Raw genomic sequence first — 11308 nt, 5'->3', positions numbered from 1 at the left:
GGAATTACTCCAGCTAAGGAAAGATAAGTAAAATATAAATGTAGGTTCACACTTAAAGGCATTTATCAAGGCTTATTGGTGTTTTTTGAGATATAAGCTACTACTCATCAAATACTTGGAGGAGGTGCCTGCTGCCTCGCAAATAGGTACTAACTAGTTACCTGTAAATAAAAAATCTTTTTTTTTTCATACAAGTCCAAGGAAAAACCTCTCATTTGTATAAGATGAGCAGAAATTCAGTACAACACTTGAGTCTAGGGAAGCAATTATTAACATTAGCAGTAAGATTATGTGCTCGATTACAATGTAAACTTGCAAGGATGGTGACAAAAATCACATGTGAATATACTGTTAATGAGATGTAGTATTGAAGTGGTTTAAGAATTGTAAGTAGAGATAATCTGAGACTCCAGTAATGTGTGTGCTAAAACTCACATATCAGCTGAGTACTGCAGGCTGGCCATGTGGCACATGGTCCTTGCTGGACAGTCAGGCTCAGCTCAGGGGGCAACCTCTCCTTCCCAGGAAAATCCTGATCTTCCTTGTGACCACGGGTCTCCTTTATCTTACATCTCATACGAAAAACATCACAGAGCAATAACAGACCCTCTTCCCCTAATTTCTAATTATCTGGTGTGGTTGGTTCCAGAGACCGAACACCAGACTTGACGGGCCAATGGTCTGATCTGCTGCACAGTTCCTGTATTCCTGTGTAACACTGCTCTTTTTGTTTTATCTGCTCTGTGTCTGTCTCCTGTGCAGCCTGGTAGAGCTGGAGAAGGAAGTCAACAACATAAAGACTGGATTGAAAGCTGTTGAAGCTGTAAGTATCTAAAGATTTCCAAAGCTCCATACTTAAAATATCTCTCTCAGAATCAGGGGCACTATATATTTTATGATAAGAGAAAGTGAGCTTTTTTTTTTCCCATTCCTTTCCATTCCATTCCAGAACGCATTAACCAAGAAAAAACAAATAAAAGCTTCTCATGTGGAGCTCCTGCTGATGATCTTAGCAGACTTAAGCCTAATGAAAAGCTTGTTTGATCTCAGCCTGGAAAGTAAAAGGACAGTTTGACAAATGGCGTAGACTGAAAGAAGAAATAAAATTCTTGAGGGATGGCTGGCTGCTGAGCAAGTGTTACACGTGGCTCTTGGAGTACTGGTAAACAGGTAGTGCACTGTTACATGCAACCCTAACTTATCCTAAGCACTGCTTAGGAATGCAAAGGAAAAGATAGACTGGTTTAAGATGAGGGAGCTGGGCAGGCAAGCAAAGCAACAATGGTGTTTTCTTCCTGCTATTAGGTTGTCTGTGTTCAGTTTGTACTTAGGTAGTACAGAACCTTCCTTTCCCACAGAGAACAGTACAGATGGTGCATTGATGCAGTTGTGTGCACCAAATCATAAGAGTTAAAGATGAAGGATGGGCCTAAATACTTCCTGGAGTCACAGGTTTGTGTGTCAGCTGCAGTTCCCCTACCTGGAAGCCTCCTTTAGTTAGCAGGTTGGGTTTGTTCCTGTGGAAAGACTCCAGCCTTCCTGAGGCAGGAGACCACAGAGTGGGATACCATGTTTGGCAGGAGAAGGTAGGAACTCTCATATTTGCCTCTTGCTTATGCTTATGCCATTGACATGTGTGTGTGACTTTGAACAACTCCATGCGTTTGTCCTCTCTGTGAAATGGCAGTTATAAATAGCTGCCTCTCACAAGGGTTGGTGCGAAGAACAGCAAGTTAGTGTTTGCACAGCAGTTGAACAAGTAAAGATTAAAGGTTAAAGTCACTCTGTTGTCTCTGTCCCTTAATGTCTGCCATCATCTGCACAGAGAAACATGTTCTGACACTAGGAACACCATTCTCTCTTCCTGAAAGTATAGGAACAAAATGTTATGTTCAGGGTGGTGCTGCCGTCTCTTGTCTGTTGGATATACTAAGGCAAGGGTAGTGCTTAGAGACAAGGCAGAGGTCTTCAAAACTCAAGAGGGTCCCTGCTGTGTTTAGCTAGTCTTTGCTTTTTCAAAGAGGGTTTTATTAGCCACACTTTTCAGTCTCAGTCTTCAGGATGTTTCACCTGTCGGCTTCAATTCATGCCAGTTTAATGCTAGTGGAGCATTCTAGATGGGGAGCATTCTGCACTGGGACTGCTCGTGCAGGGACCAGTTGTTAGAAATTGCATTGGGTGGATTTTGTGCAAAGATTACCTATCTGCAAAGAATTAAGACAGGACCTTCCCGTCCTCATCCACTGTGAGACAGCCAGTGATAACTTTGTTTTCCTTTCACCTGGCTTGAGTCTGGTTTGGCTCTCTGGGTAGAGGAAGAGATCTTTGTTCTGTCGGTGGCCCGCAGGCTGTCTGGCTACCTCCAGTAGTTTATCATGCACTTAGCTAGTGGTCCTCCTGTCAAAAACCAAAGTTTCCAAGACTTATTTCTGGATTGTTGGGGTAAGGGAGAATGCAGCAATGAGAAGAGATACTGCTGCATGCATGGAGTGTAGTGATTGGGAATTAAAAGCACCTGTAAAGGGAAGGCTGACATGGAGTTTATGACATGAAGAGAGGCCCAGTTTTGGCTGGGACACACAATTTCTCCCATTGAAATGGGAGTACCTACTTCTGGTTTGCTTTCTGTGATCAGATTATTTGTTGTTTTTGCCTTTACAGGCAATTTTTCTTCTCTTTCCCACGCATGGGTTCCATGGGCAACCCCTCTTTTCCCCTTCAGTCATCATCTTCCCTCCTCAGTCTTCTCCCTGCCGTTTTTCATCTGGGGCTTCCAGAACCTCCCAGCCTGCTTGCTCAGTTTGTGGTGTTCTGGAGTGTAAAAAGCCGCACTATAGCAACAACAGAAGATCGCTGTCAGGTGGAAGGGGGAGGAGGGGAAAGTGTGATTCTTGATTCCATTCCAGTGTGTTCTCACCACAGCCTTGGCTCCAGTTACTGAGAAGTTTCTTCAAGGCCTCTTAAGAATAGAAAGCTAAAAATAGTTTCACAGTCAGATGTTCTTAAAGGTACTACTAACCCTTTGTCTTCCTGGACTTGCAGCTTTTTTGTAAAACTACGATACATTAGTTTTCAAGACATACATGCAGCTGCTGCCTTTATGTAGGATGCCTCCAAAGGGACAGCTGCGTAGTTCTTGGTCTTCTTCAAATCAGGAAGTGAATTCTGTCAGCAGAGCTCTCTCTTACACAGCAATGAGATCAGAACCACCACTTGTGAAACCTCTTGAGAAATCATTTCATCTGTCTAGAGAACAAGCAGCCCAGCCCACCAGGGATTCTCCTGTTGTGCTGTTATGACTAGCATAGACCATTTCTAGATGATACAGAGGAGTTTCTTATTCTCTGGCATTTCTCTCTGGCTGATTACATAGTCATGCTAGTTACTTGTGTGTTTGTGGTTTTTTTATTTTGGAAGAATTATTCTGCAGGGAAGGACCGAGTTTAAAATTGAGGGACAGACTGCCTAATCTTAATTTTGGTTTGAAAAACATTGCTCTCCAGTAACAGTCCCAAATGCCATAGCTTTCAACAGTGAGTAAGAATGCAGAACTGTTATACTCACCTGCTTGGGGAGCAGAGGAAGGAGGAGATAGAGCAACTTTCAGCTAAAATTAGCTGAAAAATTAGAATGGGTAAGAGTGGCTGAAAAAAATATGTGTAATTCTTCGAAATATGTGAAGTGACATTTCCTATACTTCTAAGTCTCGATTCAAAGTGATTGTAACATAGAGACAATTCACGGCAAAGTGATGTAACTGAGTAGTGCTCCTGGGACCGTTGCTTGTGATGTGTGGGAAAACCAGTGGAGAAGACGTTGTAATATAAAGCAAGGGAAGTAGCACTTCTTTAATTTTCTCTGGCCACCTGCTCATTGCTTTTCCTGCCCCTTTTCTGCCTTATGGTCTTTCCTTGTAGTGGTTTCTTTCTCCTTCCAACTCACATCAGACCCAGAAGATGTATCACATCTGATTTTATATTGCTGATGGCCGAAGTAATTCTTTGCGTTCGGCAGCACTGTGGTGCAAAACCCAAGGAGCTTCTGAGCATAGATGCTTATAAACCTACACATTTGGCTCTGTGAGCTGGTATTTTGATGACCAGTAACAGAAAGCACCAAACATTCACGTAGCTGGAGTTGCAGCCAGCACAAAAATATTTTTTTCCAAAGGGAACAGAGGGTCAGATTGTAACTTGACCTGCTGTCTCATGCTGTTTCCTACAGAGAAAGTAAAGCTTTATCATTCCTACTGATTATTCAGCTGAGAATAAAGATGAGGCCTAGATTACAATTTTATTGTCCCCATGAGACTGTCAACAGCACACAAGCCAAGCACAGGCATGGGAGACTGCCAGTCTCACTATAACATCCATTTTGAGGAGCTCTGTAGCTCTTTACATGCCACATGTATGTGGGTAGAGTAGAGGAAGAGATAGCATGGGTAATCTTGGCTTAAAACTAAAAAAAAAAAAATGAGCTGGAAAGAAAGAATCTTACAATTTATTTTTTTTTTCTTTCTGTAGGTAGCAGACAAACAGAGCTTTGTTTCCTATGGTTTTATGTCTTTCCCCCCCACGATGATCATATTGCAAAAGCCCCAGTCTGTCACTTTTATGACATCTGAGCTAATGCTTATTGGTTAGTAGGGTGCTAGCAGATGTTGCACCTGACATCTGTCTGCTTGTTCTTCAGTAGGAGAACCAATTTTGATGTCTATGCTGCCCACACAGTGCTTTTCAGAGAACTGAAGGGAGATCCAGAGCTAGGAACTATATAGATTATTCACATATGTACACAGTTCTCCAAGTATACAACCTTTTGGAGTCATCATAGGAAGACAAGATGGAGGGAAACTCCCTATTTAAAATTCCAAATTCACTTGCTACACAATCTGAGTACTCTATTATTTGTCATTTTACACAGGAAAAAAATGCAGCGTTTCATGTACTTGATGCTTAAATTATAAAGTTGCTTTAGAAATCCAATATGTTAATGGCTTTGTTGGGAGTGGCTGTTTGAGGATAAAGAGAACCATAACTCAGACTTTCCTTCATCCCATGTTAACCTTCTCTCTCATGCTGAAAAGACAAAACCTTTGACTTATTTTCTGAATTACAGTTCTGTGTGAATGTGTGCAGCGTGGGAGCAAAGCATGCTCTGCACTGAGCGAAACAGATGGGCTTCCCTGCTCCCTCCCATGTCAGCAAGGAATCTTTGATGCTTGCCTGTCTATATCCCTTCTTTTCTTTCAGGAACTGGATTATCAGAAGAGACGCATGCGGGAATCAGGGGACAGGTTCGTTCCCGTCATGAGTGATTTTATCACTGTGGCTAGTTTCAGCTTCTCAGAGTTGGAAGACCTTCTCAGTGAGGCTAGAGACAAGGTAAGAATACCTTTTGAAGTGCTTGGGGTTTCACAGGCTCAGTCAAAAGCCTGAATCAAAAATGGAAACAGGAATTTCAGATGCTGAGACTGTAGTGAAATCTGTAACAGACACGGAAAGTGGTTTATGCTGAAAATTCTTACTTTTTCTAATCTATTCTATAGCTGTTTAGAATATGTTTTAGGATTAAAAGAAGGTTCAATGCTCTTGCCCACTTCTTGCTAATCTTCTTTACTGTAACCCATATGTGGCATAGAATTGCAAAGGCAATGTTTGTACCAGAGTACCACACTGTGCCGTGGTGTTGAAGGGACTGCCTTTTGAGCAGCTTCTCAAAAAGAGGTCTGTTAGTGATAGTGACCTCATCTTTTACCTTCTGCTTCTGACTTCATCCTACTCTGCTCCTTCAGATGAGGACGTTTGTGCTTCATTTCTTCCCTTTAAAAATGCCCTTCTGGGTCATTTAGTAACCCTGAATACCTGCTTTTTTCCACTTAGACTTCTCTGTTACTGCTTGTATATCATTGCGAGGATAAAAATCCCAAACATGCGTGGTTTGTCCAGCATTCTTTGATCCTTCTTGTACAGCCAGTACCTTGTGCTGCTGTGATAACTGTGTCCTTTCACTGTCTGCATCTCCGCTGCCAGGTTTGTACAACTAAGGAGGTACTTGTTCTTTGCTGATGACTGGGAGGCTGGCACTAATCCCTCTGTCTCTCAGCTGAGGGAGGAAGAATTTATATAGAAAGATCATAAGCATATGAAAATGTTTAGAGAAGAGCAAGTTCTAAAGTAAACTATATGCAATGGTAATTCTGCCCTTGTTGGCTGGCACGTTGAAAGTGTTTGGCTTTATGAAACAAACGTGTTATTTCTCTTGGATTGAATTGTTTCCACTGCTGGTGTCAGAACTTGTAGCTTTAAGGGACCCATTGCATTGTTAATGAAACCTGTGCTGCTGGATTGGTAGGCCTTAGATTTTGAAGCATAGGTGAAGTACAGGCTGAGGATCTGAACACTAAGTTTCCTCACTCATCCAGTCACTCTGTAATTCAAAAGCATTTCCTTGCTATAGAGATAATGTCGGTAATCCTGAGTTGCAGCTGCCAACACCAGGAGCTGTCAGCTAGAGCTGACTGCCCTGGCAAATGCCGATGGGGCAGTAGTTATTACAGCACTTGGAAGGCAAAGCTGGACAGTCTAACACTCGTTAATGTAAGGAAATCTTGTGGAGATTAATGTGTCTTAATTTTTTTCATTGTTGTCACATTGCTTGAGAAGATTCAGACTGTTTTCAGCATAATAACGTTCACACTATACTGGATTTATAATCACAAAACCAATATTTTACATTCCATGCTTCCACTAAGTTTACTGAGAAAAACCTCGATTTTCTATGGTTTCAGGGCTCCTGTTTCATGACAGGGTAAATTTTTTAACTTCCCATGATAGTTAGGTACACATTCCTGGAAGTGATTTCACTCTGTCCATCGCTTAGAGTGCCCACTTTTGGTTTGGTATTATAGATGGTGATGGTCCTTTCTTTTGGCACGTTAGGGCAAAAGCCTAGTGCAGATTCTTTACAAGGTCAGTCAGGAGTTAAAACCCAACAAGTGTTACATGTCCAGCATGGCAACGCAACTTTTCTTGATGAGGTACTTGCAGGAAAAATGCCATTCTTTTGCTTTAAGAATAACCAGAGAATCTCCCTACAGACAGATCAATATGTCTCGAAGCTGTTGCACGCTTTTTTAGACATAGCCAACATAAAGCACTCAACATAAAGAGATGTTTTATTTTAATGAATATAACATACTTAGGAAATGTTTCTCTACCTTTTCCTCACACACCCTTACAATGTTTGAACACATACCATTCCAACTTCTGCTCAACCTATGGCTTTGGTTCTTCCACTGGCAAAAGCTGCTTCTGGACTCCTAAAAGAGAACTGTCTGTCCTTACTAATGCTGAGCTATTTCTCATGTTTGCCTCACATTAATTTTCCACTCTCTTCTTCCTCTTTTTCCTCTTCTTTTTTTCCTACAAAAAGAAAAAAGAAAAAGAAAGGAAAGGCAAGCTGGAAATTTTCAACAAACCAGATGTGTTTTGCAAAGCCTGTAACATCTTCCAACCTCAATGGGCTCTCTGTGCTTGTTGAATCACAAGCTTTTCTCTTACCATGGAAACCTGCTGTAACTAGCCAATTAAAGGAAGAGAATGACCAAGACATTTGATTATCCTGTTCTTTTTTGATTTCTCAAAGCAAGGCAGGTTGAAAAAAAAAGGTAGTGGGAGAGGGAGGACTTTTAAAAATATCCTAATGAGCCCAGGAAGAATTGGTCTGGTTCACAGATTTATTAATAATAATGAAGACCTAGTTTTAACAGCTGGAGTTGGATATCATTCTAAATATAGATGTGGCTAATTGATTGCCATGAGTTAATCAGAGCCATGTTTCCTCAGCTGGGATTTGAAACAATACAGATGATCTTCTCCAACCTGGGAAGTATTTTATTTTCTTAAATGTCTTTAGTATTAGCAAAAGTCATTTCTTTATTCCTTCTAGTTATGGAAACAATCCATTACCAAGGTGTGGTGCTGATCTTCCCTGTAGAGGATATTTTTCACAATCCCTTGCAGTACTTTTTTTGGCCTTTTTGCTTAAACAGGACCATTTACAGTTAGTGGCCATGGGAAGGAAGTGATATTTTAAATTTAAAGAGCTAGTTTGTCAGATGCAGGCATCCATGTTTGCAGAGAAATCCTTGTAACTGTACTTATCTTCCTGCAGTAAACAGATGGCTTGGTTAAGAACTGATTGAAAATTTAGAATGACTCTTTAAACAGGCTCTCTAGCACAGCTGCTTCTTGTTCTTTTTGTGTTTTTCTCACTTTTAATACCACTTTATAAGGGAATATATAGATTAGATCAAGGGATAATGTTTTCTGCCGTTTCCCATAAACTGGAAGGTGCGGGCAGGAGAAAGTGAAATTCTGCCCTGGAATCTTTCACCAGTTTTTACATGTTTGAACAGATGAAAAAATTACTGTTTTACATCAGAAAGAACAGAATGTGGTTGGATTTTCTTGGTAAAAATTTTTCCCTGTGTTTCCTATGGGGAGGCAATGAAAATACCCAGGCAGAGGAATAGTGATCTCCCATGGTATGAATTTTATTTTCCTACTTGAAAAAGATGACATTTGCCCTATATGAAGTTTTCCAACATACTTAAATGTTGACAGGTATGAACTTAGATTGCTAGGCTGCTTCATAACTATTCTACTATGTTCTTGGTTTACAACAAACCTGTTTTAGAAATGTTTTAGATCTTCCTAAAAGGACAAAGTCTGCTTAATCAGGTATTGCCATTTGTATGATGAATATCAAACTTAGGCTTCTCCATAGAGGCACAACAGAGGCTACTGCCTGGGCAAGGCTGGTGAAGCAGGTAAGGAAAAGTGTCCGTTTCCAGTCTGTCTCATGACAGCTCCTCTCAAGAAGGGTGTTTATCATGGTGGAGAAAGAGTTCCGACTCTGCACGTGCATTTAATAAACTTAGCACATATAGTAACTGTTTTGGAGAACAGCAAGGCAGTGAAAGCCAAAATCCATTTAAGAAAATCATCATTTATGGCAGGTTGTAATGAAGCACATAGAAATACTGTAGTCTAAGTGCCAGTTACTGGATGTGCAATTCAGTCATTTATTTTAGGGGGCTGGTATTTTTCTGTCAGCCACTGAAGATAATGAATAAATAAGGAGTGGATCAGGACAAGGACTGAGGAAATCAAGACAAGGTGTGTTACAAAGGGCATGGAGTAGACACCATAGTCTGCTGTCAGAAACACCCATTTGGTAAATAAATTACACAGCTGTTGTACAGTAACTTAGAACTACACATGCTTCAGGGCACGTTGGCATCTAGTGTATCAGAAATGTTTATAGCACCTGTGTCTCTGTTTTGGGGCTGCCAGAGTCACTGTTGAACTTCCAGGCAAATCCTTTAAGAGCATTTAGGCACAAGGAGAGCTGGGTCCAGCCCTCTCCAAAGTAGGCCGGACTCTTTCCGTTGAGTGCTCTGAATCTGTCTCATGAAGAGAACAGACATTCATTTCAACAGCCTCAGTACAGAATTGGAGTCTTCATAACAGCAAACTCAAGATTACTTCTCTGGGGAAGACAGTATGGCTACATGGCATAATTCATTTGTGCACTGGCTCCTCCCGCCATTGCAGACAGCATGAAATTTTTATCATGGCTGTTTTTCCTCCTCATAGAGTTCCATTCCTGCCATTTCCAGAGCTCTTCTGCCACTGTTTAGCATTTCGTTGGCAAGCACCACAGAGAGCATGTGCGCTGCCGTCCTGCTTTCCCTCTCCTTGCTAAAATGGCTTTTTAAAATAAACAACTGTCTAAACGATTTGCTTTGGCAAGGGGATGAATTCAGTGGAAAGTTTGGCAGAGGAAGCAGAGCTGGCACTGAGCTCATGGACCTGTTATATCATGGAGCTCGGGGGCCCTTAAGGTGTGGAAATTAATTTTTTAATGAAAAAAGAGATACCATCCTGTATTACTGTGGAAAACCTGCTGAAACCCAGTTTTCCATCTTGCTTTTGCCCATGTCATCTGTCCCCAAATGACTTCAGGAATAAGCCAAGTTTCAGCCCTTGTTCCACGATATTACAGCACGTCACAAAATTCTGGGAAACGTTTTGTGTGGTTGAAGACTTAGCTACAGATTTCAAAACTCCGCAGCAGAGCAGGTACTGTTTGGCAGGGAATCTGCCCATGGAGCAGTCGAGTAATAAAATCAGAGGGGTCTGTTGCAGTTTAAACAGTGAAAAGACAGCATGACTCTCTTTACAATAGGGCATTGAATTGATGTAGTGCCCTACGGATATGCACAACTGATTTTTTGCCATCTCCTATATCATATTGGTGGGGTAACACTTTCTGTTCTGTAACGAATGGAAAAAGGAGGGCTCAGAGAGGGAGCATGAGTTCCCAAGCCACATCATGGGCAGAGTTGGCAGCAGAGGCTGGATCTCCTGACTTGCCTTCCTCTGCTCAGTCAGCTTTTTCCCAGAGGGGATAGAGAAAGAAGGAAAGTGTTTACTTCAGTGAATTGCAGATTTCTCTTTTGTAGTTGTTTTAGTACATCTAGCTCAGAGATTTTTGTGTTTCATCTTTCACTGGTTTACAGTAAGTGATTGTGACCTACTAAACCATGTTATAGGGCACCAAAGACAGGCTGTTCTCAGCCTCCTCCTCCTCGCTGCTTAGATACCACAACACCTTATACTCATGAGTGTCTCTGGAAGACTCCCAGGCTGCTGGATCTTTCCAGTGCAGCAAAACTGCTCCTCCTCTGAGTGGCAGTTGGAAGGCAGTGGCAAAAGCCTTTCTTCCAGTGTGACAAGAACTAGCTGGTGCTGGTAGCTGGGTGACAGGCCACGTGCAGAACATTTGCGGACAACACCACCCTCTAATGGAGACTTCCCTGTATGTGGGATCCAAGAGCCTCAGCAAGGACCTCATCCTTTTCAACTTTCAGCCTCCTTAAGAGACTAGGAAACCCCCATGGGCATTCAGGGGCTCAGACCAGCTCGGTTCTCGTGTGCCCCCTCTCCCACCTTTGCTGTGCACAGGAAGAGCGCAGGGGACAGAGGCAGGGAATCGCTAGGTACAACACCTCCTGTGGGCTGCCCCTGGACTTCAGGCTTCACAGGAGGTGGACAAACCTTCCTTTTAGCTGGCAGTTCTAGTCACTGCTCTTAATTTGTGCCTTATTTTCAGTATTCACAGGAGTTAACCACAAGTTAAGCGGGAAGAGATTCCAGGTAGTGCGTCTCCTCTGAACAGTGAGCTTCAGGCTTTCCATGGGCTCAAGCAGCAGTGGCAATGCCTATGCTGAAGTCTTTCT

At 42.0% G+C, this 11308-nt stretch overlaps 1 protein-coding gene across 3 annotated transcripts in view; it reads left to right on the top strand.

The window, feature by feature from the left end:
- LOC104280632 (disheveled-associated activator of morphogenesis 2-like) overlaps positions 1–11308 on the top strand; it is a 115393-nt gene that overhangs the window by 99759 nt on the left and 4326 nt on the right. For 2 of the 3 annotated variants that reach the window (XM_009878339.1, XM_009878342.1), the window contains 2 exons: positions 763–823; positions 5253–5384. In XM_009878339.1, the coding sequence (XP_009876641.1) occupies positions 763–823; positions 5253–5384 (193 nt within the window). The remainder of the gene's footprint in view (positions 1–762; positions 824–5252; positions 5385–11308) is intronic. The other variant, XM_009878340.1, reaches the window with a different exon arrangement.

The sequence above is a fragment of the Apaloderma vittatum genome, unplaced genomic scaffold, assembly GCF_000703405.1.
Source record: "Apaloderma vittatum isolate BGI_N311 unplaced genomic scaffold, ASM70340v1 scaffold3381, whole genome shotgun sequence".
NCBI classification, from domain to species: Eukaryota; Metazoa; Chordata; class Aves; order Trogoniformes; family Trogonidae; genus Apaloderma; species Apaloderma vittatum.
Note: the sequence above shows the minus strand (reverse complement) of the source record. Positions and strands in the feature narration are given on the sequence as shown.